The following is a 25,329-nucleotide window of genomic DNA, read 5'->3' as shown; positions in this document are numbered from 1 at the left end:
AACTTGAGTTTCACTTCAAATAGATACTCCACTCAAACAGCTCCTTACTGGGGGCATTGTTGGGCAGCATTTGTTGTTAGGTCTCTTCTGCCACTCAATGGTAGTATGGTAGTTGCTGTTCCTTAAGTTCATGCCATATCTTGTTGGTGGTTTTCTCGAATGCAGGGGACTAGCATTTGCATTACTGATGACAGAATGTATCGGTAGTTCTGGATTGTCCATTATTTTGTTTGATTGTCTTAAGAGAACGTCTTTACGTCTGAGATCTGGTGGGGGAATATGACTTAGTCCTGGTAATATATCGGAGGTGACTTCAATCTAGCTTCGATACGCTGGAAAAATTATACGTTTAAAGCCGGCGGCAGCTATAAAACGTCATCCGAACTTATACTGAATGCTTTCTCAGAATTTTTTTTTTTAACAATTACTTCATGAGCCCATGGTTACGAAAGCATACTTAACCCCTTAGCAACAAATAGTCCTGGACAAACAGTGAGCATCGTGACGAATACAGAGATTAGCGACCATAAGGCAGTTGCTACTAGGCTGAATACTGTAACACCTACAACCATCAAAAAGATACGCAAAGTACGCCTATTTAAAAAATCTGATAAAAATCCTCTTAACGTCGTTTTAAGAGACAGTCTTAGCTCGTTCCGATCTGGTCATGTAAGCGTAGAAAAATTACGGAATGATTTCAAAGAGGTAGTATTGACAGCAATTGAGAGACATATACGACATAAATTATTAAGTGATGGTACTGATACCCCATGGTACACAAAACGGGTCAGATCGTTGTTTCAGAAGCAGCCAAAAAAGCAGGCCAAATTTAAAAGAACGCTGGCCAAGTTTCACAGAAGTTCGAAATATAGCGCATACTTCTGTGCGAGATGCTTTTAATAATTTCCATAACGAAACTCTGTCTCAAAATCTGGCAGAAAACTCAAAGAGATTCTGGTCATACATAAAGCACACCAGTGGCAAGACACAGTCAGTACCTTCTTTGCGCGATAACAATGGTGAAGTTACTGATGACAGTGCTACTAAAGCAGAGTTATGAAACACGATTTTCCGAAACTCTTTCACCAAAGAAGACGAAGTAAATATTCCTGAATTCCGATCAAGAACAACTGCCAAGGTGAGAAATATAGAAGTAGATATCCTCGGTGTCGCAAAGCAGCTCACATCACTTAATAAAGTCAAGGTTTCTGGTCCAGATATTATGCCTGTGAGGTTCCTCTCAGAGCATGCTGATACAATAGCCCCATATTCAGCGATTACATACAACCGCTTGTTCACAAAAAGATCCGTACCTAAAGACTGGAAAATTGCTTAAGTCACACCAATACCCCAAAAGGGAAGCAGGAGTAATCCACTAAATTACAGGCCTATATCACTAACGTCGATTTGCAGTAAGGTTTTGGAACATATACCGTATTCGATCATTATGAAGTACCTCGAAGAATACGATTTAGTGACTCACAGTCAGCATGGATTCAGAAAATATCGTTTTTGCGAAACACAACTAGCTCTTTATACTTATGAAGTAACGAGTGCTATCTACAGGGGATGTCAAATTGATTCCATATTTTTAGATTTCCAGAAGGCTTTCGACACCGTTCCTCACAAGCGTCTTCTAACCAAATTGTGTGCCTATGGAATATCGCCTCATTTGTGTGACTGGATTCGTGATTTCCTGTCTCGAAGGTCACAGTTCGTAGTAATAGCCAGAAAGTCATGGAGTAAAACAGAAGTTCCCCAAGGAAGTGTTATAGGCCCTCTATTGTTCCTGATCTGTGTTAACGTTATAGGAGAAAATCTTAGTAGCCGTCTTGTAAAGTAATCAAATGACGAAAACGAATTGAAAAATGATTTGAATAAGATATCTGTATGGTGCGAAAAGTGGCAATTGACCCTGACTAAAGAAAAGTGTGACGCTATTCACATGAGTATTAAAAGAAATCCACTAAATTTCCATTACGCGATAAGACACACAAATCTGAAGGCTGTAAATTCAACTAAATAATTAGGGAGTACTATCACAAATAACCTAAATTGGAACGATCATGTCGATAATGTTGTGGGTAGAGCAAACCAAAGACTGTGATTCGTTGGCAGAACACTTAGGAGGTGCAACAGGTCTACTACAGAGACTGCTTACACCACGCTTGTCCGCCCTGCTCTGGAGTACTGCTGCGGGGTGTGGGATCCGCATCAGGTGGGACTGACGGATGACATCGAAAAAGTACAAAGGAGGGTGGCTCGTTTTGGATTATCGCGAAATAGGGTAGAATGTGCCACAGACATGCTACGTGATTTGGAGCGGCAATCATTAAAACAAAGGCGTTTTTCATTGCGACGGGATCTTCTCATGAAATTTTAATCACTTTTCTCCTCTGATTGCGAAAACATTCTGTCGGTACTCAACTACTTAGGGAGATAAAATAAGAGAAATTAGGGCTCGCACAGAAAAATGTAAGTGCTCGTTTTTCCGCGCGCCGTTCGAGAATGGAACGGTAGAGAGACAGCTTGAAGGTGGCTCACTGAACCCTCTTTCAGGCTCTTTATTGTGAATAGGAGAGTAATCATATAGCTGTAGATGTAAACGGTATGTACACTGATCTACGTTTCGACACCTATTGGGGGTGCCCTCATCAGAATAAATGTTGCAAAATCATGAAATTACATTGCTAAAACGCAATAGTCAGAATTTTAAACAGCTATTCTCCTGTCAAAAGTAAAGAATAACGCTGTAGCCTTTTCTAAATGTGCCCAAATTTTGACTATTGCTTTTTAATAATGTAATTTTACGATTTAGCAACATTTATTCTGATGAGGGCATCCCTAGTAGGTGTCGAAACATAGGTCAATGTACCTATCGTTTATATGCAACCGGCTGGCTGTTTAATCCTATGTTGAAACTAGTACACAGTTGCTGAATAACAGCCATGTTCATAACTGTATTGGTCTCTTAGATGCTTAGCACAAACTGTTAATATACTCTGCCAAGAGTGGCACTACTTTTTGTTCATGTTAGAATGTCTGGGTCCATGAGTCACTGGGCAGAAATGGTGTACGCTCTCTCTGGCGAGGCAGTGATAGATCGCGGCTCTGAGCCGCGTCGGGAAGCTGGCTGTGAGCTGAGGTCAGTGGGCGCGAGGCGGTAGGCGTCAGCCGCGGAGGTACCCCCCTCTTCTGTCATTCAGAGAGCAAGCGGGGCGTTTCGGAAGTTGTGGCCTGCCAGTGTGAAGTGTCAGATGTAGCTGATTATTCTGACATTTTGGACACGGCACGTTAATACGTGACTGGCATGTTAATCTGATTAGTATGTTCCTAGACGGATAATTTTCTATTCGGCCCTGTAAGCTGGTGGTTATGCTACTTCTGCACTTGATTAGCCAGAACTTGTTTCTTGGAACAGGTTTATAGAATATTAAAGCTGTCAGCGACACAAGCGAGACGAACGTCAATCTGATGTTGTTAACATTTTGTATCTTGTATCTAATGTTGACATGTTTCGGGCAAACCTTGAGTGATGCCTAATTTTTACGTAAGCTATATGCACGGATGATGATTCATTATTCAGTCAAAATTATGAAGTAACCATTTGGTATGTGTAATGGAACTACATGGGTGTTTAACAGTAGCGAGCTTTGAGCAAGAGTATCTGGGATCCAAACCCGGAACCATCGACATTCATTATCTAAGGGAAGTTAGGTGTTTTAAAAGTTTCTTTTGTAACACCGTGTTATATAGTTGTCGGTATTTCAAAAATGCTCTGGTTGTTAATCATGGTGTCTGACAATTGTTAACCTCATTTTAAATTCTTAAGATGCCGAATTAAATTGCTTGTGAGCTTTATATTGTAAGTATGCTGTTTAGGTTTTTATGTTCATAATTCCACGTAGTGCTCTGTGTGAAAACCGCTGACTGCGCTGTGTGCAATCTGTGGCTGATTGGACTCACTGTTGGAATATTCGATAGCTTAGCGTTGGGCAGTTGGATGTGAACAGCGCGTAGCGTTGGGCAGTTTGAGATCAGCTGCCAGCAGTGGTGGATGTGGAGAGAGAGATGCCAGAGTTTTGAGAGGTCACTATGGGCGGACGATCTGGACGTGTATCCGTCAGAAAGAGGAAATTTGTTTAATTGAATGTCATATATATATATATATATATATATATATATATATATATATATATATATATCACGACTTTTGAACACTATTCAGGTAAATACATTGTTTGTTCTCTATCAAAATCTTTCATTTGCTAAGTATGCCTATCAGTAGTTAATGCCTTCGGTAGTTAGAGTCTTTTATTTAGCTGGCAGTATTGGCGCTCGCTGTACAGCATTCTTAATTTTCTGAGGAGAAGTTTCAATTTTTACTGTTGTTCATGTGTGATTTGTTTCTGTGTACGGACATATTGTGTCTTTAAGCTCTTCGTTACTTGAGCTGAAGTTAAATTTCGAGACTGAAAAGTTTTTTGCTGAGATACTCTAAAGAGCAACCTGTTCATGTTATTGTAATTTTTTACGTATTTCAGAAGTTCTTATTTATACAAATGTAAAACCTTCAATCCTGTCTACTGTCCAGAGATGGTACAAACTGCCGGCCGTGATGGCCGAGCGGTTCTAGGCGCTTCAGTCCGGATCCGGCGACTGCTACGGTCGCAGGTTCGAATCCTGCCTCGGGCATGGATGTGTGTGATGTCCGTAGATTAGTTAGGTTTAAGTAGTTCTAAGTTCTAGGGGACTGATGACCTAAGATGTTGAGTCCCATAGTGCTTAGAGCCATTTGATGGTACCAACTGCACCATATTTCTCAAACATATTAGACACTTCACAAACATTGAAGTGAACACAGTACTTTGATTATTGTTCACTCGTTATACTCGCGCGTTTCTTCTGCCCTCGATATTATTTTTGCATTCGTTAATTTTTGACAATTCTGAACACACTCTCACAACTGTGATCGCATGAAATTCGCTGTCGCCTCCGGGCTCATTTTCTATTTATGTCCCCCTGTGACAGTCGCCACTCTTGGACTGCCACGCTGAGGTCCTTTTAGCACGAGCTCTCCACCTCCCTTCTATGCTCTGATCACATGAAAAATACGCAATGTTGTACAATAGTGAAACATCTATTTGGCAAATGATATTCTGACTAGCACAGTACTTTTATGAACTATTCCTCGCTTCTTCGCTATACTTTTGTAAAGAGAGAATGTCCAGGGGCAAATTCCGATATTAATTTGCTTATTAAATTTAATAAAATCTGTGTTTATGAAAATTATTTTCACAGTCGTTAATTTTTGACAATTCTGAACATACACTCACGACTGTGATCGCATGACATTCGCTGCCGCCTCCTGGGCTATCTCCCCTTTGAGTCCCTGTGTGAAATCGCCATTCAAGGCTGCGTTCACACTGCCGGCAGGGCCGGGCCGGGCTGACGCGTACTGGCTCGGCTCGTGCCTAGTCAGCTCAGGCCGACGAGTAGTGCATTCACATTGCGCGCCGCGCCGCGCCGAGCCGGGACGGCGAAATGGGGGAAAATCCACTTCTCCGATTTTCATGTTTTAAAAATTCTTAGCGGTATATAAGACTTCGCCACATCGTTTTATGAACTTATTTTTTCCTTAAAAGCGTTACTTACCTCGTGAAAAAAGAAAAAGTCTACTTTTCGTTTCGCGTGAGTTCTTAGTTTCGTAACGCTTCCCAACCGATTTGGAAGAAAGTATGAGGCTAAAGAATCTGATTTTTGTACATGTGGTAGTGTAACATCTTAGCTTCGTATTGAATCATTTATCTTTCCATATTTCTTAACAGTCATTGTGACATGATGCTATTTGTCAACGTTGTGCACTTGATTTACAAATCTTGTAGTGAAAAAGTTATGTAGCGGGTAGCTTACTGTTAGATCCGTTTTAGACCATACATTGTTGGGAATGAAATGTAGCTAAAAGTACCAAAAAGTTTTTGAAATGATAATGATACTGATATCTGTCTCTGGTCTCAAGTAATGCGAGCTATTCAGTGGAGTCAGTGCCGCGTCCGCAAGCCACGGAGTTCGCGCGGTTACAGCTTGGTTTGTGTAGTCATATAGTGCAGGACAGAAAAAAAAACTAATTACAAGTGATCAGCGCAGACCTAGTGCCGGTACCTCTTATTATTTTAAAGGTCTCATTCTCTAGATAAATCCAAATGTATAAGAATTTTTCCCTCGGCTACTGGACAATCATCTGCTATGCTTTTATAATTGGCCACACGTTGCATCACAAAAGACAAACAATTATTTGTCATCAACATCCTACAATTAGTATGATGTACATTTCGTATTTCGAACTAAAAGATAACTGAAGCGCAATTCTGTAGTCTCGTTGTCTACTTTGACAGAAAAAATAATGGAGAGTCAATGAAACTACTGTAGATCGGCACAGATGTGCGTTTCATTGTTCTTCATTGTTTCTTTTTTTTCTTCCTTGGCGGGCTGCGCTGCACTGTCAAGGTAATCCCCACTCTTTGGCTAAATGGCTGGCGGGAGGCCAAATAAATAAATTTAAAAAGATCCCCACCCTTCGACAGTTGACAAACAAGTCAGTGGAAAACGCAGCTGCAGTCAACAGTTGCTTGCCTTTAGCTAGTCTGTGCTGTCGTGTAGAACAATGTCTTCACTCTTTTATTGGTATTGTTTTGACTCTGCAGTAACTCGTCGAGTTTTGAAGTACAGAAGAACTAGGAGGTTATGGATTCATCCCATAAATAGCGACAGACAGACAGACATTTAGGAGAGTTTTTTTCTTTATATGAAGAACTTAAAAACTATCCTGAAAAATTTTATTCAAATTACAGAATGAATCATAATACATTTCAGTATGTGCTGCAGAACATTCAAGACAAAATTTCTAAACAGAACACAAATTTTCGCAGAAGTATAATAGCAGAAGAAAAATTGTGTATAACGATAAGGTAAGATTCGTTAGTACGCACTTTTTGGATTGCAGTAGAACATTGTACAGCATTCACTACCTCCAATTAATTGTAGTCGTGCTTTTGTATTTTAAATTTCACAAACGCTTACCTCTGAGGGGAAGAGAGTTTATGGGACTCCTGAGAATCATTAGGAAGTAATTAGCTTCGTCATTTTGGGTAATATCTTGCTGTGCCTTCAACGAAGAACCGCAGAAATACTCCTTCAGAATTTTCCAACTTTTTTCTTCTTGATGCAGCGCTTGGCAGTGGTGATGGTTCATCATGTGGAGCCACTGATGACCTCACAGAATTCTTTTCATTACCTTGTAAGATAGACAGATTGATAGGCGAAGAGTTTTGAGATAATGCCCTTTGACTCAGTGGTTCTATTTCCACTGATAAGGAACTGCCACAGCATGACTTTACAATGCATTATCATCTGGTAGGGACACATTTCCGTCCCTCAGTGACACTCATATCTGTCTCCGTTTACAAGTAAATGCGAACTATTCAGTGGCGGCAATGCCGCGATCGCTGGCAAGCTATTGTTGTAAATGCATGTAAATACGGTAGATTAAATAAATGAAATAAAAGTAATTTCGCATGTATCATCATAATAAACGTAATTTTTCCTCACTGATTGTGAAATGTGAGGTAACATCTTAAAATAAAAGACGTGTGCAGTCACACTTGTGATGAAAGCAGAAGGGAGACGTGTGATGCGTGTACTGCAGAAGCTGTAGTGCTGCGCCACAGGCTCGCGCCTGCGGTCGGCTCGCGCTGGCAATATTAAACACTCGGAATGTCGTCGGCTCGGCTCCGGGAGGCTCACGCCGTGTCGGCGCGGCCCGGCCGCCAGTGTGAACACCGCAATTCAAAACCATGTGTTTGATATCGAAGCGGGCGGCGGCCCGGCCAGGCTCGGCTCGGCCCGGCCGGCAGTGTGAACGCAGCCTTAGACTGCCGACCGAGGTTTGAATATCTGCCTGGCTTGTAACGTAGCAAGTTATTACGAGATAACATTCATTGCAGTAAGGCATGCAGCCGTGTAGCCCGGTGGCTGCAGGATTGTGTCTTCGCTATGACTCACAGCGCAGCTGACGCTTCTAGCCGTGAGAAAGGTCTCAAATAACATCTAGTAGGAACGTAAATTCATATCCCCTACGAATCTAAATAAACTATACTAATTATCATCCGAGTTTGCTCAAAGATGGTATACCATCTTTTGTTATTAATTAAAGGATCCTGTCAAATTTTCAGGCTCTTATCTCTTATAGTTCCGGAGATTGAGAAAATCACTAAAATTTCCAAAAACTGGCACTTGTGTTTCAAAACTCAATAAGGAACAATATTAGTTTGTCTTTTATTATCATATAAAGTCATAACCAGAAATTTCAGTGTATAAAATCACTTAACTGGATTTTTTTTTCAAAACTTTAATTACTCGGCATTTCGTGGTCCAAAAATCATTCAAAATTACTATCAGCTTATTATTTTGTTGTGTGAATACATGGGAGTGAATGAGAGAGTGTCTGTGGGACATATAAAAAAAGCTTAGTACTATTTTATGTAAAGACTTATGAAAATGAACCGTGGGAAAATAGTGTTGTAACCACGAAGCTGATGACGTATGTCGATATGTGCTTGCTTATCTAAGAGAGCAACCAGAATAGAAGTCGGAAGTGGAATGAGTTTCTAAATTAATGTAAAGATTATTTTGCATTTCGTTCTATTTTATTAAATACTATATTAAAAATTGGCATTGGAATGATGTAAATGATTTTCTGATTAGAATGATTGGCTCAGGTAAGTTTTGCCGCGAGAATGATCTAGAAGGATCATTCCGATTGGTCATTCAAACCATTAGCCAATCAGAATTAAGCTGTTCCCATACGCAGAAAGTTAGATGGGCATAGAGTGGGGTGGCATCAAGAGACTCGCTAGCCAACGTTCGTACGTGTAACATCGTGCTAAATGTCGCCGAGAAAATAACTTGTAAAAGGAAGACCCATTGAGTTCATTGCTGATCGGAGGTGTCGTGACTTAGGCAGTTTAAGTTACGAACATTGTGAGGAGAATTTGATTAATTAATTGATGTGTAGTGAGAGTGTGATGTTACGGTCTTAGTGAAATTCCACGTGGCATATACAGTATACAATACTTCATAGAGTACTTGGGCGAGCACTTCCAACTTTGAAGACCACTGATACGACCGAAGTTTCAACTCGCTATAGTAGTGGGTCAGTAACTGTGAGATCGAACATTAATCCGGTCGGACTGGAAGATATTCTGGCTGTTTGATTTCGTGTGAGAATATTTTGTACAGACTGTGAGATGGGAATAGTAGAGCAGTTAAAACAGTAGATTCGGAGTTGATAGTAAATTTATGTGCTTCCTTAAGAATAAAAACCAGTTTACTGAAATTTCAAAAGGCTTACTGCAGGTATACCGCATTTACCCACCACCCGAAATTTGATAAAATGAACTTAGAGGAACTGATTCGCAACTTGAGTTACGCGGCCACTGTGTGGGAGGTATTAGGTCGTGGTTTCGTCAACGCTGCTTTACACGGCCTAGTGAGTACCTACTACTGCAGAGTGAAGGGACGTCGTAAGGAAGCCGTACTGAGGTAGGTGGACAATGAGAGAGAGAGAATCTACGAATGAGCGACGACGACAAACCCCGCCCCGCCGTAACTGGTGCATTAGCGTCCAGGAAAAATAGGAAAGTACGAATGTATATGAACTCTAAAAGCAGCAGTATAACGAACCCAATAAGTGAAACACCCACACGCGCATAAAGCAACTTAAATAGGACAATAGTAGCCCAAGAATGTAACTTTCCTAACTCATTTAGTTGAAAATAAATTATGCCACATAATATCAGATAACAGAAGGTATGAAATGATCCCAATAAATCCGTTAATAAATATAATCATAAGGTTTTATGAGCAAAAACGTTATTACGGGTTACAACAAATTTGTATGGGTGTTATTTAAAGTTTATTTCTTATTTCTTATTTTGAAGGGTATTCATAAATGGAATATTTATTTTTTGTATTTTTTAATATCTAGAACAGTTTTCTCTCTCATGCTGACTTTTCTTCGATTTTCGACTCTTAATATTTTCAGTGTGAGTCTGACATTATTGATATTTGAATAAATTTGATATAATCACTCGAGGATTTAATTTCAATTCATTAAATCAGAACAGATGGCTTTGACAATTATATCAATATAAGAATGTGTACCTTGCATGTATTAAAAAATATGCTTCCTTTTGGTATCAAGGTAACTTACATTACAAAATATGGTAAGTTAAAGACTCGACGCCAATGTGCAAAAGTTCTCCGAACGTCTAATTACTTCACAGATCAGTTTGTTGTAATTCGCTAGGAGCACTCATTGTCCAACACTGGATGAGTATATTGGCCTATGGGTAGTTTGCGCTTCGTTTTAAGAAAAGCATCAGTATATTCATGATTCCATATTTCCTGAATTATATTTCATAAAGTGATATAATTTTGCAGATACGTCCACGGTGTATCTACAGGGTGAAAAGTATTTAAACCGACAAACGCTGGGAGGTTGTAGGGGACATCAAAACAAATATTTTTCCCTAATGTCATTTTTTTCCTGCGAGGACTATTTAAACCAGTAGAGGAAAATTTCTCTGGTGGCAAATTAACTAAACCAACAAACATTTTTCCATTTTTTTATGACCAAGAGACAACACATGAACACAATCCAATTCCAATTACAGTAGATTATCAAAAATGCCTCCATTGATACGTAAACACACCGTCGGATCATGTTCTGTCTGACACGGGCAAAAACCCCAGGATTATCCTGAATTGTTCCTGCTGCTGCTACTATCCGGGCAACCAGATCCTCTTCTGATGCAACAAGGGCTGCGTAAACAAGGTTGGCCAAGCGGTTAAAGGCGCTACAGTCTGGAAACGCGCGGCCGCTACGGTCGCAGGTTCGAATCCTGCCTCGGGCATGGATGTGTGTGATGTCCTTAGGTTAGTTAGGTTTAAGTAGTTCTAAGTTCTAGGGGACTGATGACCTTAGAAGTTAAGTCCCATAGTGCTCAGAGCCATTTGAACCATTAAACAAGGTTGCGCTTCCCTCCCCACATAAAAAAGTCCAGGGGGGACATATCTGGGGACAGAGCAGGCCATGTTACAGGACCACCTCTGCCAATCCACATTTCTGGGAAGCGTCGGTCCAGGAATCGACTCACACGACGACTGAAATCTGCCGGGGCCCCGTCATGTTGGAACCACACGCGTTGTCTTGTAGGGAGCGGGACGTCTTCCAGCAATTCTGGAAATGCTCTTGCGAGAAAATTGTAACAGTTCCTGCCATTTAACGGCCTAGTTAGAAGATACTGCCCAATTAATCAGTCCCCAACAACACCGACCACACTTTAATGAAGAACCGCACTTGATGAGCGCTAGTAACTGTGGCATGTGGGTTACCCTCACTCCAAACATGCGAATTGTGCATGTTGAAGACTCCATCACGCCCGAACATTGCTTCATTGGTAAACAACACAGAGGATGGAAATCCGGTCTCACGCAGACGTTGGTACACAGCAGCAAAGGTCGTATGATGCGGGATACGGCGATTAGGATATTGTTGTTGATAAACCCGCTGTGTAGCTCGTCCGTTGTGGTGCTCTACGTAGTACACACCAACCATATCAGTGTACACACTCCAGGTGTATCGCTCATGTTAGTAAACAGAGACAATGCAATACTACACTGGTGGACAGAAGTTGCCTACAACTGAAGATCGTAATACGGCCTCTAACAACTGAAGAGCATAATAGCGCCTCCACCGGTTTAAATAATCTTCAAAGGAAAAAATGACATTAGGGAAAAATATTTGTTTTGATGTCCCCTAAAACCTCCCAGAGTTTGTCGGTTTAAATACTTTTCACCCTGTAGATAATGCCAGAAAAATGTGCTACAGATAGTGTTAGTAGTGAAAAAGTAACAAATTAATAATCTTTACCACATGAACAGCTAAAAGGCAGTATCTTGTTTCACTTCATTATTCTGTAGGCTGTCTCCGGTAGTTAGAGGTTTGAAAAGGTTTGAAATTATGTGTAAAATTTGTTGGAACCAGATAAATGGCCTCACTCAAAAAAGAAGTCTGACCGCTTGGTATTCCTATTAAACTCGAACAGCACTGCAAAAGCTCTCCAACTGTAATGGAATAGCACCTCAGCATCAAATGAAACGGAGATCCTGCCTCAAATTCAGGAATAGATGCTTCAATCAAATGAAAGTGTATGGTTCCAGAGACTTTTTAAAGTCTCAAACATCTATGATGTATATATGCTGTCTGAAGCGATGAATTGCAGTTCGTACCGACGTCGGGATTTGAACCGGAGTCTCCTGCTCACGAGACAGCTGCGGTAATCACTATGCCATCATGGCACAATGGCTTTGCACAACTGCATGGACTAACCAAGCACTCCTCCCTCCTCGATATGATATGGGCTGAGGTGTAAACTGGAATTTGAATGGACGAAGGAGGAGTGCTAGGGTCGTCTGCGCAGTTGTGCAAAGCCACTGTGCCAGGGTAGCGTAGTGGTTACCGCAACTGCCTCGTGAGCTGGAGACTCGGGTTCAAATCCCGACGTTGGTACAAACTGTCATTCGTCGCTTCAAACAGCATATATGCATCACAGATGTTTGAGACTTTAAAAGGTCTCAGGAACCATATGGTTTGATTTGTACGAATACGGTCTGGGTATTTGAGCGCTGTGAGTTTTGCCTCAAGATATGTTCGCAGTTTCTAACTTTAATAGTTGACTTTTGTGTTAAACCTTTCCCTTGATATTATACCTCTTAATGAGTAGATTACGACAGCATTAAAATTTTTTTAATTCGGTCAATAATCATATTAAAGACTGAACATTGAATTTTTGTTACCTCTGGAACCTGTGACTCGGACTGTACCGTTTTGGGTTTAGAACTATAGATCATTGAAGATAGTGTTCCTGTTGTGGAATGTAGCTTTCGGCGCATGGTACTTCTTCAAATTTGCCGAATCAATTACATAAAAAAATTTCCATTTTAGAATCTTGCCTTCTGTTGGACGAATTTTGGCGGATGCCCATGGGTGGTGGTGATTGCCAATGGAGACCATTGGCTATTCTTCCGATATATGACATGCCTGTATCACATTTAAAATATCACATGTTAAAATACTCATGATTTGACTCAATAGGCTGTGGCCGAGCGGTTATAGGCGCTTTAGTCCGGAACTGGGCTGCTGCTACGGTCGCAGGTTTGAATCCTGCCTCGGGCATGGATGTGTGTGACGTCCTTAGGTTAGTTAGGTTTAAATAGTTCTAAGTCTAGGGGACTGATGACCTCAGATGTTAAGTCCCGCAGTACTTAGAGCCATTTGAACCATTTGGACTCAACAGCCTTATGTCACTTATTTTTCAAAACTGCCACAATCAAATAAACGACTATCCTCAGGTGCTAAAAACGACATTAACTGCAGCTCATGCGTCCAGACATGACCATTTGCATCCAGATTTCCGTTATACATTAGCTTCATCAAAAGTATAGAACGCAGAAAACCATCCGATTTTTCATGAGACGATATGTTGCCAGAGTAAAGCACAAGGGTAGGCAATCTGTTACGACTGCGTCAAACGCCATTCCTTTCCCGAGCCTTTCTGTGTGACACGTAGCAATCCCTTCTCTTCAAAGCTGTCTAGCTTGAAGTTTCATTGCGGAACTCTGAAACATTTGTCAGCTGTTTAAAAAGAGAGACCCGAATGTCTCCTAAGGAGTCTTTGTCTCACTTGATCCTGAAAGGGATGATCAACTATTGGAGAATAGGGAACTTCCTGACCGAGAGAAACTAAGAGTGTTTCAAAATTCGCCTAGCATTATAAACCATGAAGAGCTAAATTCCTTAATGTGGACTGTATAAATGAAAGTGAGACAGAATATTTAAAACGTCAAGATCGCGTTTGCCTATGCGATTTTTGTAACCATCTAGGAACTAAAACTTTAAAAGTGTGAACGAGCCAATGACTGAATGGACCTATAGGAAAAAAACACAGTAGGGCACAGAACGTAGGAGTAATAGTGAAACTGCTGGAGTCAGCAGCTGCAGCGAGACTTAAATACCGAGAAGACGCAGTTTCTAAGCAGAAGAAATGTGTTAGAACACGCGCCGATGAGCCATAACATTATGACTCCTCCCCACCGAGAGAGTGACGTTGCGGGCATGTAACTTGGCGAGGAAAGAATGTAAGTGGAACAGAGACGAAAGAGAAATCATTCTAGTAACGATTTTCTTGTTCCTCTCCTGACTTTATCCCTTGCTTCTACAGGATCTGTTTGTTATTTTTGACTATAACATTGTTAATGGCACTATGTGTGCTGATACCACTACTTCCCACAAGATGGAATTTGTCTACCTCATCTGCCTGTGCCTGTGTGTAGCGTTATCTTCACGTGCAAGTGTAAGAACGTTTTCCTAAGTTTTTAAATCGTGTAACTGAGGCGAGACGTAGGTCCAGCCTGGTAATCGCCTAGTCGAATGTGAGAAACCACTTAAAAACCACTTCCAAGCTGGCCGGCACACCGATTCTCGTCATTAATCCACCGAACATATTATATTCGGGTCGGCCGCTCCTCTCTGGGTCACGTAAGAGGGAACTTTAAGGCACTCGGATATCCGGGCAGGTCAGTCATTCTAATGACGATACCGATCGAAAACGGGGAAATCCTGTGACATGGGTGATTTTGACAAACGGTAGAATGTTAAGACCCGGTGCCCGGGAACAAGCATCTCGGGAAGGGGCGAAGCTGGTCGGACCGTGAAGCCACGAACAGGCGACAAGGTGTTGGAGATGTAGAACAATACACAGGATGAACCCAAACTCCACCGACAGAATGTCCGAGGTTGACTAGGGATTTTCTTAGCAGGGACCTTTAGTCTCAGGCGGCTTCTTTCAGAGTAATAATGTTACTATAATTTATCCGGTTTGTTACCTAGTTATCTTTGTTTCTGGTGAAATACCTTCACTGTATTGAAAAATTCGTTAATATGCAATCACCAGAAATGTACAACCCAAAATAAAGAGCGGTGCAGTAACCATCAACCAGAACACAGCTTTTAGCGTAGTGCGTACGGTCTGTTCTGTGAGCGTACGGAACAGTACGTAACAGATTTTTGGACAACGTAGTTGTGGAGAGAAGCAGCGACTAGTATGATTAATCAATAATTCAAAAACAGTCTTAATCGCATTTATTATTATTAGTATACCGCCAACAGGTTTCAACCCGACATAGGGGTCATCTTCTGGGCGTTTACATCATTGGTCGACTGCTGGTGGTGTCACTCCTGTCTACATAAAGACAGGAAAACTGTTTTCCTGCCTTTATGTAGACAGGAGTGACACCACCAGCAGTCGACCAATGATGTAAACGCCCAGAAGACGACCCCTACGTCGTGTTGAAACTGGGTGGCGGTATAATAATAATAATAATAATAAATGCGATTAAGACTGTTTTTGGTTTATTGATATTCAGTACGTAACAAATGTAGATCGATTTCCTGACAAGTTTTGTTCAAAATATCGTCCACGACTATCACGGCAGAGCGTACAGCGACGCACCATCAACTACCTTACACCTTCAACATTGTTATTTGGTTGCCATCGCTGCGAGAACAGCCCAGTATGGCGCTGTCATGGGACAGCGAAATACATGAATACAGATGGCGGTGAATTATAGGATGAGATTTCCGACGTGATTATGGCAGCACAACATGAAGTAACTAGCTTCGGACGCGGAATGGTAGTTGGAGCTAGACGCAAGATACATTCCATTTCGGAAATCGTTAGCAAATTCAGAATTCAGAGATCTACAGTGTCAAGAGTGCGCAGAGAATACCAAATTTCAGGCAGGGCCTCTTAAAACAGACAGCGCAGTGGCCGACGGCCTTCACTTAATGATCAATAGCAGAGGAGTTTTCAGTGTTAACAGACAAGCATTGCTGCTTGAAATAACCGCAGACGTGCGACGAACTTATCCCTTATGACAGTGCGGCGAAATTTGGCGTTAATGAGCTATGGCAGAAGAAGACCGACGCGAGTGCCTTCGCGAACAACACGATATCGCCTGTAGCGCCCCTCCTGGGCTCGGGACATATCATTTGGAGTCTAGACGACTGGAAAACTGTGGCATGGTCAGATGAGTCCCGATTTCAGTTGGTAAGAGCTGATGGTAGTGCTCAAGTGTGCCGCAGATCCTACGAAATCATGGACCCAAGTTGTCAAAAAGATGATGAGCAAGCTAGTTGAGTCTCCACAGCGGTTTGCTAGGAATAGACGGGGTCCTCTGGTTTTGCTGAACCGATCATTGACTGGAATTGGTTATGTTCAGCTATTTGGAAACCACATGCAGATAGATGTTCATGGAATTCGTGTTCCCAAACAATGATGGAACTTTTATGGATGACAATGTACCGTGTCACTGGGCAACAGTTTGAAGAAAATTCTGGACAGTTCGAGCGAATGATCTGGTCACCCAGATCGCTCGAAATAAATCCCATCGAATATTTATGGGATATAATCGAGAGGTCGGCTCGTGCACAAAATTCTACACCGGTTGCACTTTCGCGGTTATGGACGGGTGCACAGGGAGCATGGCTCAGTATTCCTGTAGGGTGCTTCCAACCAACGACTTGTTGAGTCCATGCCATGTCGAGCTGGTGCACTACGCTGCTCGAAAGTAAGGTCCGACTCGATATTGGGAGGTATCCCACAACTTTTGTCACCTCAGAGCAATCCATTCAGTGAAAGCGTGTGCTAGAATACTCTCTTTGTAAGTAAACTCGTCGATAGTGCCGTGATGCTGTGTGTCATTACCAACGTACAATTAACAGTGCAGTACTGAGTGGAAGCTTCAGTTCCAAAAGTAAAGCTGGGTATTACTGTTCCCAGCAAGTATAGTGAGTTAACGGAACAAGTTTATTTTATTTATTTATTTTAATCAAGAGCCACAGCACATATCGTCGACGTTAGCACTGTTCTGTAGTCATTATCTGTACAATATAAATATAGCGATAAATGAGGGTAAGAAAACTCAAAAAATTGTTCAAATGGCTCTGAGCACTATGGGACTTAACATCTGAGGTCAGCAGTCCCCTAGAACTTAGAACTACTTAAACCTAACTAACCTAAGGACATCACACACATCCATGGCCGAGGCAGGATTCGAACCTGCTACCGTAGCGGTCGCGCGGTTCCAGACTGAAGCGCCTAGCAAGAGAGGGGAAGAAAATCAATGTGCACTCCGTGTGCATACCGGGGGGAGTCATTCTAAATGTGGAAAGGGTCCTTCCGGATGCCATGAAGGGTACAGGGTGCACCCATCTGCAGGTGGTCGCTCATGTCGGCACCAATGATATGTGTCGCTATGGATCGGAGGAAATCCTCTCTGGCTTCCGGCGGCTATCTGATTTGGTGAAGACTGCCAGTCTCGCTAGCGGGATGAAAGCAGAGGTCACCATCTGCAGCATCGTCGACAGGACTGACTGCGGATCTTTGGTACAGACTCGAGTGGAGGGTCTGAATCAGAGGCTGAGACGGTTCTGCGACCGTGTGGGCTGCAGATTCCTCGACTTGCGCCATAGAGTGGTGGGGTTTCGGGTTCCGCTGGATAGATCAGGAGTCCACTACACGCAGCAATCGGCTACACGGATAGCAGGGGTTGTGTGGCGTGGACTGGGCGGTTTTTTAGGTTAAATGGCCTCGGGAAGGTACAGAAAGGGCAACAGCCTCAAAGGGCGCGGGGCAAAGTCAGGACACGCGGGGACCAAGCAGCAATCGGTATTGTAATTGTAAACTGTCGAAGCTGCATTGGTAAAGTACCGGAACTTCAAGCGCTGATAGAAAGCACCGAAGCTGAAATCGTTAAAGGTACAGAAAGCTGGCTGAAGCCAGAGATAAATTCTGCCGAAATTTTTACAAAGGCACAGACGGTGTTTAAAAAGGATAGATTGCATGCAACCGGTGGTGGCCTGTTTGTCGCTGTTAGTAAAAGTTTATCCTGTAGTGAAGTAGAAGTGGATAGTTCCTGTGTATTATTATGGGTGGAGGTTATACTCAACAACCGAGCTAGGTTAATAATTGGCTCCTTTTACTGACCTCCCGACTCAGCAGCATTAGTGGCAGAACAACTGAGAGAAAATTTGGAATACATTTCACATAAATTTTCTCAGCATATTATAGCCTTAGATGGAGACTTCAATTTACCAGATATAGACTGGGACACTCTGATGCTTAGGACAGGTGGTAGGGACAGAGCATCGAGTGACATTATGCTGAGTGCACTATCCGAAAATTACCTCGAGCAATTAAACAGAGAACCGACTCGTGGAGATAACATCTTGGACCTACTGATAACAAACAGACCCGTACTTTTCGACTCTGTAAGTGCAGAACAGGGTATCAGTGATCATAAGGTCGTTGCAGCATCGTTGAATATGGAAGTTAATAGGAATATAAAAAAAGGGATGAAGGTTTATCTGTTTAGCAAGAGTAATAGAAGGCAGATTTCAGACTACCTAACAAACCTAAACGAAAATTTCTGTTCCGACACTGACAATGTTGAGCGTTTATGGAAAAAGTTCAAGGTAATCGTAAAATGCGTTTTAGACAGGTACGTGCCGAGTAAAACTGTGAGGGACGGGAAAAACCCACCGTGGTTCAACAAGAAAGTTAGGAAACTACTGCGAGAGCAAAGAGAGCTTCACTCCATGTTTAAACGCAACCAAAACTTCTCAGACAAACAGAAGCTAAACGATGTCAAAGTTAGCGTAAGGAGGGCTATGCGTGAAGCGTTCAGTGAATTCGAAAGTAAAATTCTATCTACCGACTTGACAGAAAATCCTAGGAAGTTCTGGTCTTACGTTAAATCAGTAAGTGGCTCGAAACAGCATATCCAGACACTCCGGGATGATGATGGCATTGAAACAGAGGATGACACGCGTAAAGGTGAAATACTAAACACCTTTTTGCAAAGCTGTTTCACAGAGGAAGACCGCACTGCAGTTCCTTCTCTAAATCCTTACACAAACGAAAAAATGGCTGACATCGAAATAAGTGTCCAAGGAATAGAAAAGCAACTGGAACCACTCAACAGAGGAAAGTCCACTGGACCTTACGGGATACCAATTCGATTCTACACAGAGTACGCGAAAGAACTTGCCCCCCTTTTAACAGCCGTGTACCGCATGTCTGTAGAGGAACGGAAGGTTCCAAATGATTGGAAAAGAGCACAGGTAGTCCCAGTCTTCAAGAAGGGTCGACGAGCAGATGCGCAAAACTATAGACCTATATCTCTGACGTCGATCTGTTGTAGAATTTTAGAACATGGTTTTTGCTCGCGTATCATGTCGTTTTTGGAAACCCAGAATCTACTCTGTAGGAATCAACATCGATTCCGAAAACAGCGATCGTGTGAGACACAACTCGCTTTATTTGTTCATGAGACCCAGAAAATATTAGATACAGGCTCCCAGGTAGATGCTATTTTCCTTGACTTCCGGAAGGCTGGATTGAAGAGTTTTTAGCAAACAGAACACAGCATGCTGTTATCAATGGAGAGACGTCTACAGACGTTAAAGTAATCTCTGGCGTGCCACAGGGGAGTGTTATGGGACCATTGCTTTTCACAATATATATATAAATGTCCTAGAAGATAGTGTCGGAAGTTCAATGCGGCTTTTCGCGGACGAAGCTCTAGTATACAGAGAAGTTGCAGCATTAGGAAATTGTAGCGAAATGCAGGAAGATCTGCAGCGGATAGGTACTTGGTGCAGGGAGTGGCAACTGACCCTTAACATAGACAAATGTAATGTATTGCGTATGCATAGAAAGAAGGATCCTTTATTGTATGATTATATGATAGCGGAACAAACACTGGTAGCAGTTACTTCTGTAAAATATCTGGGAGTATGCGTGCGAAACGATTTGAAGTGGAATGACCATATAAAATTAATTGTTGGTAAGGCGGGTACCAGGTTGAGATTCAATGGGAGAGTGCTTAGAAAATGTAGTCCATCAACAAAGGAGGTGGCTTACAAAACACTCGTTCGACCTATACTTGAGTATTGCTCATGAGTGTGGGATCCGTACCAGATCGGGTTGACGCAGGAGATAGAGAAGATCCAAAGAAGTGCGGCGCGTTTCGTCACAGGGGTATTTGGTAACCGTGGTAGCGTTACGGAGATGTTTAGCAAACTCAAGTGGCAGACTCTGCAAGAGAGGCGCTCTGCATCGCGGTGTAGCTTGCTCGCCAGGTTTCGAGAGGGTGCATTTCTGGATGAGGTATCGAATATATTGCTTCCCCCTACTTATACGAGGCCTGTTCAGAAAGTAAGCTCCGATTGATTGCCAAATTGAAACCACAGTGAACATCAGAAATGTTTTACTTGTAACAATTACCTACACCTTTCAGCTACTTCTCTACGTAGTCGCCGTTCTGACTTAGACTTTTGTCATAGCGTTGTACCAACTTTTCAATAGCCTCATCATAGAAGGCAGCCGCCAGTGCTTTCCGCGAATTCTCCACGCTGGCCTACACCTCGTTGTCTGTGTCAAAATGTTGTCTTCAAAGACAGCGGTTCATGTGACCAGAGATGAAACTCAGGGGGAGACAATTGCGGACTGTATTGTGGGTAATCTCACATTTCCATTTGAAAACGATGCAGGAGCATCTTCATTGCCCCTGCAGAATGCGGCTGAGAATTGTCGTGAAGACGAAACAGCACGACAGTTATGTAATGTTAGCTGCATAGCTTCAGGCGAAATTTCTCACCAGGCTCTCGTACTTGGCGGCAGACACTATTTTCTAGACATCTTTACGCACTCACTGCGAGCTCAGAAATGAGAAGAGCGACGTGATGCTAACTGGGGTTATACTAGAGACACTACCCAACACATCTGTGCAAAGCTTTATCGGATTTTCATAGTCGTTTCCATTTCGCGACCGATCGGAGCTTACTTTCTGAACGCCCCTCGTACATCCCGAGGAAATCACGAATGTAAAATTAGAGAGATTCGAGCGCTCACGGAGGCTTTCAGACAGTCGTTGTTCCCGCGAACCATACGCGACTGGAACAGGAAAGGGAGGTAATGACAGTGACACGTAAAGTGCCCTCTGCCACACACCGTTGGTTGGCTTGCGAAATATAAGTGTAGATGTAGATGTATAACCGCGCGGCCACACCGGCCAGCCTAGGAAAACTCACGAATGGAGTTACTGTTTGACGACCAGTAAATATCCCTGAACTACCTCCAAAGTTTTCTCAGTGGGTTTCTGTTTCACCCTGTAACGTCTGTTTAGTTATTCACACATGGGCCTTCCCAGCGATCGTCGTCTGAAACTATCTGCTTTTGGACGTAGTTAGTGTGACGAACTTCACATGTGTGGCGCTTTGATCGTGGGCGAAGACAACAATTTAGCTAAACGTAAGGAAATGACTTTATGCATGAGTTGCATGTGTACTTTGACTAGCGCATGTCATGCCATGTGTGGGAAACAACTGAACCGCTTGAATGAGATTTTGTCGGCCGGAGTGGCCGCGCTGTTCTAGGTGCCACAGTCTGGAGCCGAGCGACCGCTACGGTCGCAGGTTCGAATGCTGCCTCGGGCATTGTTATGTGTGTGGTCCTTAGGTTAGTTAGGTTTAATTAGTTCTAAGTTCTAGGCGACTGATAACCTCAGAAGTTAAGTCGCATAGTGCTCAGAGCCATTTGAACCATTTTGAATGAGATTTTCACTCTGCAGCGGAGTGTGCGCTGATGTGAAACTTCCTGGCAGATTAAAACTGTGTGCCGGACCGAGACACTGGCAGTAGTAAAGCTGTGAGGAACGGGGCGTGAGTCGTGCTTGGGTAGTTCAGATGGCAGAGCACTTGCCCTCAAAATGCAAAGGTCCCGAGTTCGAGTCTCGGTCCGGCACACAGTTTTAATCTGCCAGGAAGTTTAGCTGAACCGCTTATTTCACATACTCTGTCTTGTGTTGAATTTGTTATTCTGTGGCTTTAGTAGATTCTTCTGGGATCAGAATATTAATAAACGGATGAACAGAAACTGAAGATGAAGAAAAGTAATAGCTAAAAAAGCATTTTTTATGAAGTGATCTGCTCGGACTTACCTGGAAATCTACTAATCTCACGTCGACAGGGCGATCATCAACATATCGGAACATGATGTTGTTCTTCCACAAATCACCGTGCGCCAAAACTTTCAGCTGAGGCCGGCAGCTGTCGAAGACACCCTGCAGCTTGTCAAATACGGTAGATTTGGTATCACGATACATCAGCGCGTACTTCACGCATCCGGCAATCGTCCCTAGAACGTCTGCTAGCGCGGAATACAGCCTATCGGTGACAACCGAGAAATGATCTCTGCCGTATTTAGTAAACATGGGGTGCTGCGAGAAGCTTTCGGCGGCGAGCGCCTCGTGGTCTGCCAGCAGCACGGAGGCGGCGTGCAGGCGCGCCACGGTCTCGAGGACGAGCGAGCAGTGCTGCCTGTCCAGCAGCCGGCCGCGGGGCGACATGGCGAAGCCCGCCTCGGCCAGGTCCTCCAGCAGCAGGAAGTCGGTGGGCCGCGAGCCGCTGTGGTGGCAGCGGGCGGCCAGCGGCTTCCACCTGTCGCCCTCCGCGGCCTGGAGCGCCGCCTCCGCGGCGGGCAGCATCACCGTGTAGACCAGCGTCTCCCTCCGGAAGATGCCCGCCTCCTGCACCACCGTGCGCAGCGGGCCCGCGCGCAGCAGGCACTTGGCGAGCAGCGACCGCCGCTGTGTCCGCGCCTCCCCCGCGCCCCTCTTGACGCTCGCGGTCACGCGCAGCATCTCGCTGAGGAAGTTGACGCCGCGGTCGCAGGCGTACCCCACGTCCAGCGCCTCCACTTCCAGCTCCTCGTCCTGCTCAGCTCTCCTGAGCGCCTGCGCCACCAGCTTCTCATCCAGCCACTCTGGTGGAGGAAGCCTGTCATCAGTTTCCGTCATTTCTGAAAAACAGAAATCGATAATCAGTGCTATTTAAATATGCTGGATGCTTCTAGATCTAAATACATTACTTGGACATTAAAATTGCTACACCACGAATATGACGTGCTACAGACGCGAAATTTAACCGACAGTAAGTAAATGCTGTGATATGCAAATGATTAACTTTTCTACATCTACATCTACATTTATACTCCGCAAGCCACCCAACGGTGTGTGGCGGAGGGCACTTTACGTGCCACTGTCATTACCTCTCTTTCCTGTTCCAGGCGCGTATGGTTCGCGGGAAGAACGACTGTCTGAAAGCCTCCGTGCGCGCTCTATCTCTCTAATTTTACATTTGTGATCTCCTCGGGAGGTATAAGTAGGGGGAAGCAATATATTCGATACCTCATCCAGAAACGCACCCTCTCGAAACCTGGCGAGCAATCTACACCGCGATGCAGAGCGCCTCTCTTGCAGAGTCTGCCACTTGAGTTTATTAAACATCTCCGTAACGCTATCACAGTTACCAAATAACCCTGTGACGAAACGTGCCGCTCTTCTTTTGATCTTCTCTATCTCCTCCGTCAAACCGATCTGGTACGGATCCCACACTGATGAGCAATACTCAAGTATAGGTCGAACGAGTGTTTTGTAAGATGATGGACTACATTTTCTAAGCACTCTCCCAATGAATCTCAACCTGGTACCCGCCTTACCAACAATTAATTTTATATGATCATTCCACTTCAAATCGTTCCGCACGCATACTCCCAGATATACTTTTCAGAGCATTCACACAAGGTTGGCGCCGGTGGCGACACCTACAACGTGCTGACATGAGGAAAGTTTCCAACCGATTTCTCATACACAAACAGCAATTGACCGGCGTTGCATGGCGAAACGTTGTTGTGATGCCTCGTGTAAGGAGCAGAAATGCGTACCATCACGTTTCCGACTTTGATAAAGGTCGGATTGTAGCCTATCGTGATTACGGTTTATCATATGGCGACATTGCTGCTCGCGTTGGTCGAGATCCGATGACTGTTAGCAGAATATGGAATCGGTGGGTTCAGGAAGGTAATACGGAACGCCTTGCTGGATCCCAAAGGCCTCGTACCACTAGCAGTCGAGATGACAGGCATCTTATTCGCAGGGCTGTAACGGATCGTACACCCACGTCTCGATCCCTGACTCAACAGATGGCGACGTTTGCAATACAATCGCCATCTGCACGAACAGTTCGACGACGTATGCAGGCAGCAGCATGGACTATCAGGTCGGAGACCATGGCTGCGGTTACCCTTGACGCTGCATCACAGACAGGAGCGCCTGCGATGGTGTACTCAACGACGAACCTGGGTGCACGAATGGCAAAACGTCACTTTTTTCGGATGAATCCAGGTTTACAGCATTATGATGTTCGCATCCGTGTTTGGGGACATCGCGGTGAACGCACATTCGAAGCGTGTATTCGTCATCGCTATACTGGCATATCACATAGCGGGATGGTATGGGGTGCCATTGGTTACACGTCTCGGTCACCTCCTGTTCGCATTGACGGCGCACTGAACAGTGGACATTACATTTCAGATGTGTTACGACCCGTGGCTCTACCCTTCATTTGATCCCTGCGAAACTCTGTATTTCAGCAGGATAATGCACGACCGCATGTTGCAGGTCCTGTACGGGCCTTTATGGATACAGAAAATGTTCGGCTGCTGCCCTGGCCAGCACATTCTCCAGATCACTCACCAACTGAAAACGTCTGGTCAATGGTGGCCGAGCAACTGGCTCGTAACAATACGCCAGTCACTACTCTTGATGAGCAATGGTATCGTGTTGAAACTGCATGGGCAGCTGTACATGGACACGCCATCGAAGCTCTGTTTGACTCAATGCCCAGGCCTAACAAGGCCGTTATTACGGCCAGAGGTGGTTGTCCTGGGTGCTGATTTCTAAGGATCTATGCACCCAAATTGCGTGAAAATGTAATCACATGTCAATTCTAGTATAATATATTTTTCCAATAAATACCCGTTTATCTTCTGCATTTCTTTTTGGTTTTGAAATTTTAATGGCCAGGTGTGTATATATTTTGTAAAGTGAAGCACGCGGCAGAGGTTACCTGTTACGGTACAGCTTTTTCCGATAACAGTTCATATGGGATGAATGACTGCTTACATGCCTTAGTGCACACTCTAATCACTGTAATATTTATGAATAACTGGGGTGAAAAGAATGGAAAGCAAATGGGATAGGAAAGAAGTAGGAAGGAAATAACAACTTCCAGCTGCACAGTACATT

At 43.6% G+C, this 25,329-nt stretch overlaps 2 protein-coding genes across 2 annotated transcripts in view; one reads left to right on the top strand and one right to left on the bottom strand.

Annotated features, from left to right (window-relative positions):
* LOC126455617 (uncharacterized) overlaps window positions 1-25,329 on the bottom strand; it is a 55,861-nt gene that overhangs the window by 5,418 nt on the left and 25,114 nt on the right. The window contains exon 2 of the mRNA XM_050091380.1: window positions 22,183-23,042. Within this exon, the coding sequence (XP_049947337.1) occupies window positions 22,183-23,040 (858 nt within the window). The 5' untranslated portion in view covers window positions 23,041-23,042. The remainder of the gene's footprint in view (window positions 1-22,182; window positions 23,043-25,329) is intronic.
* The window catches only part of LOC126456133 (uncharacterized), a 52,640-nt gene that overhangs the window by 14,827 nt on the left and 12,484 nt on the right, over window positions 1-25,329 (top strand). The window lies entirely within an intron of this gene.

This window comes from Schistocerca serialis, chromosome 2, assembly GCF_023864345.2.
Source record: "Schistocerca serialis cubense isolate TAMUIC-IGC-003099 chromosome 2, iqSchSeri2.2, whole genome shotgun sequence".
Lineage (NCBI taxonomy): Eukaryota > Metazoa > Arthropoda > Insecta > Orthoptera > Acrididae > Schistocerca > Schistocerca serialis.
The sequence above is the reverse complement of the archived record's forward strand: the minus strand, read 5'-3'. Positions and strand labels throughout refer to the sequence as shown.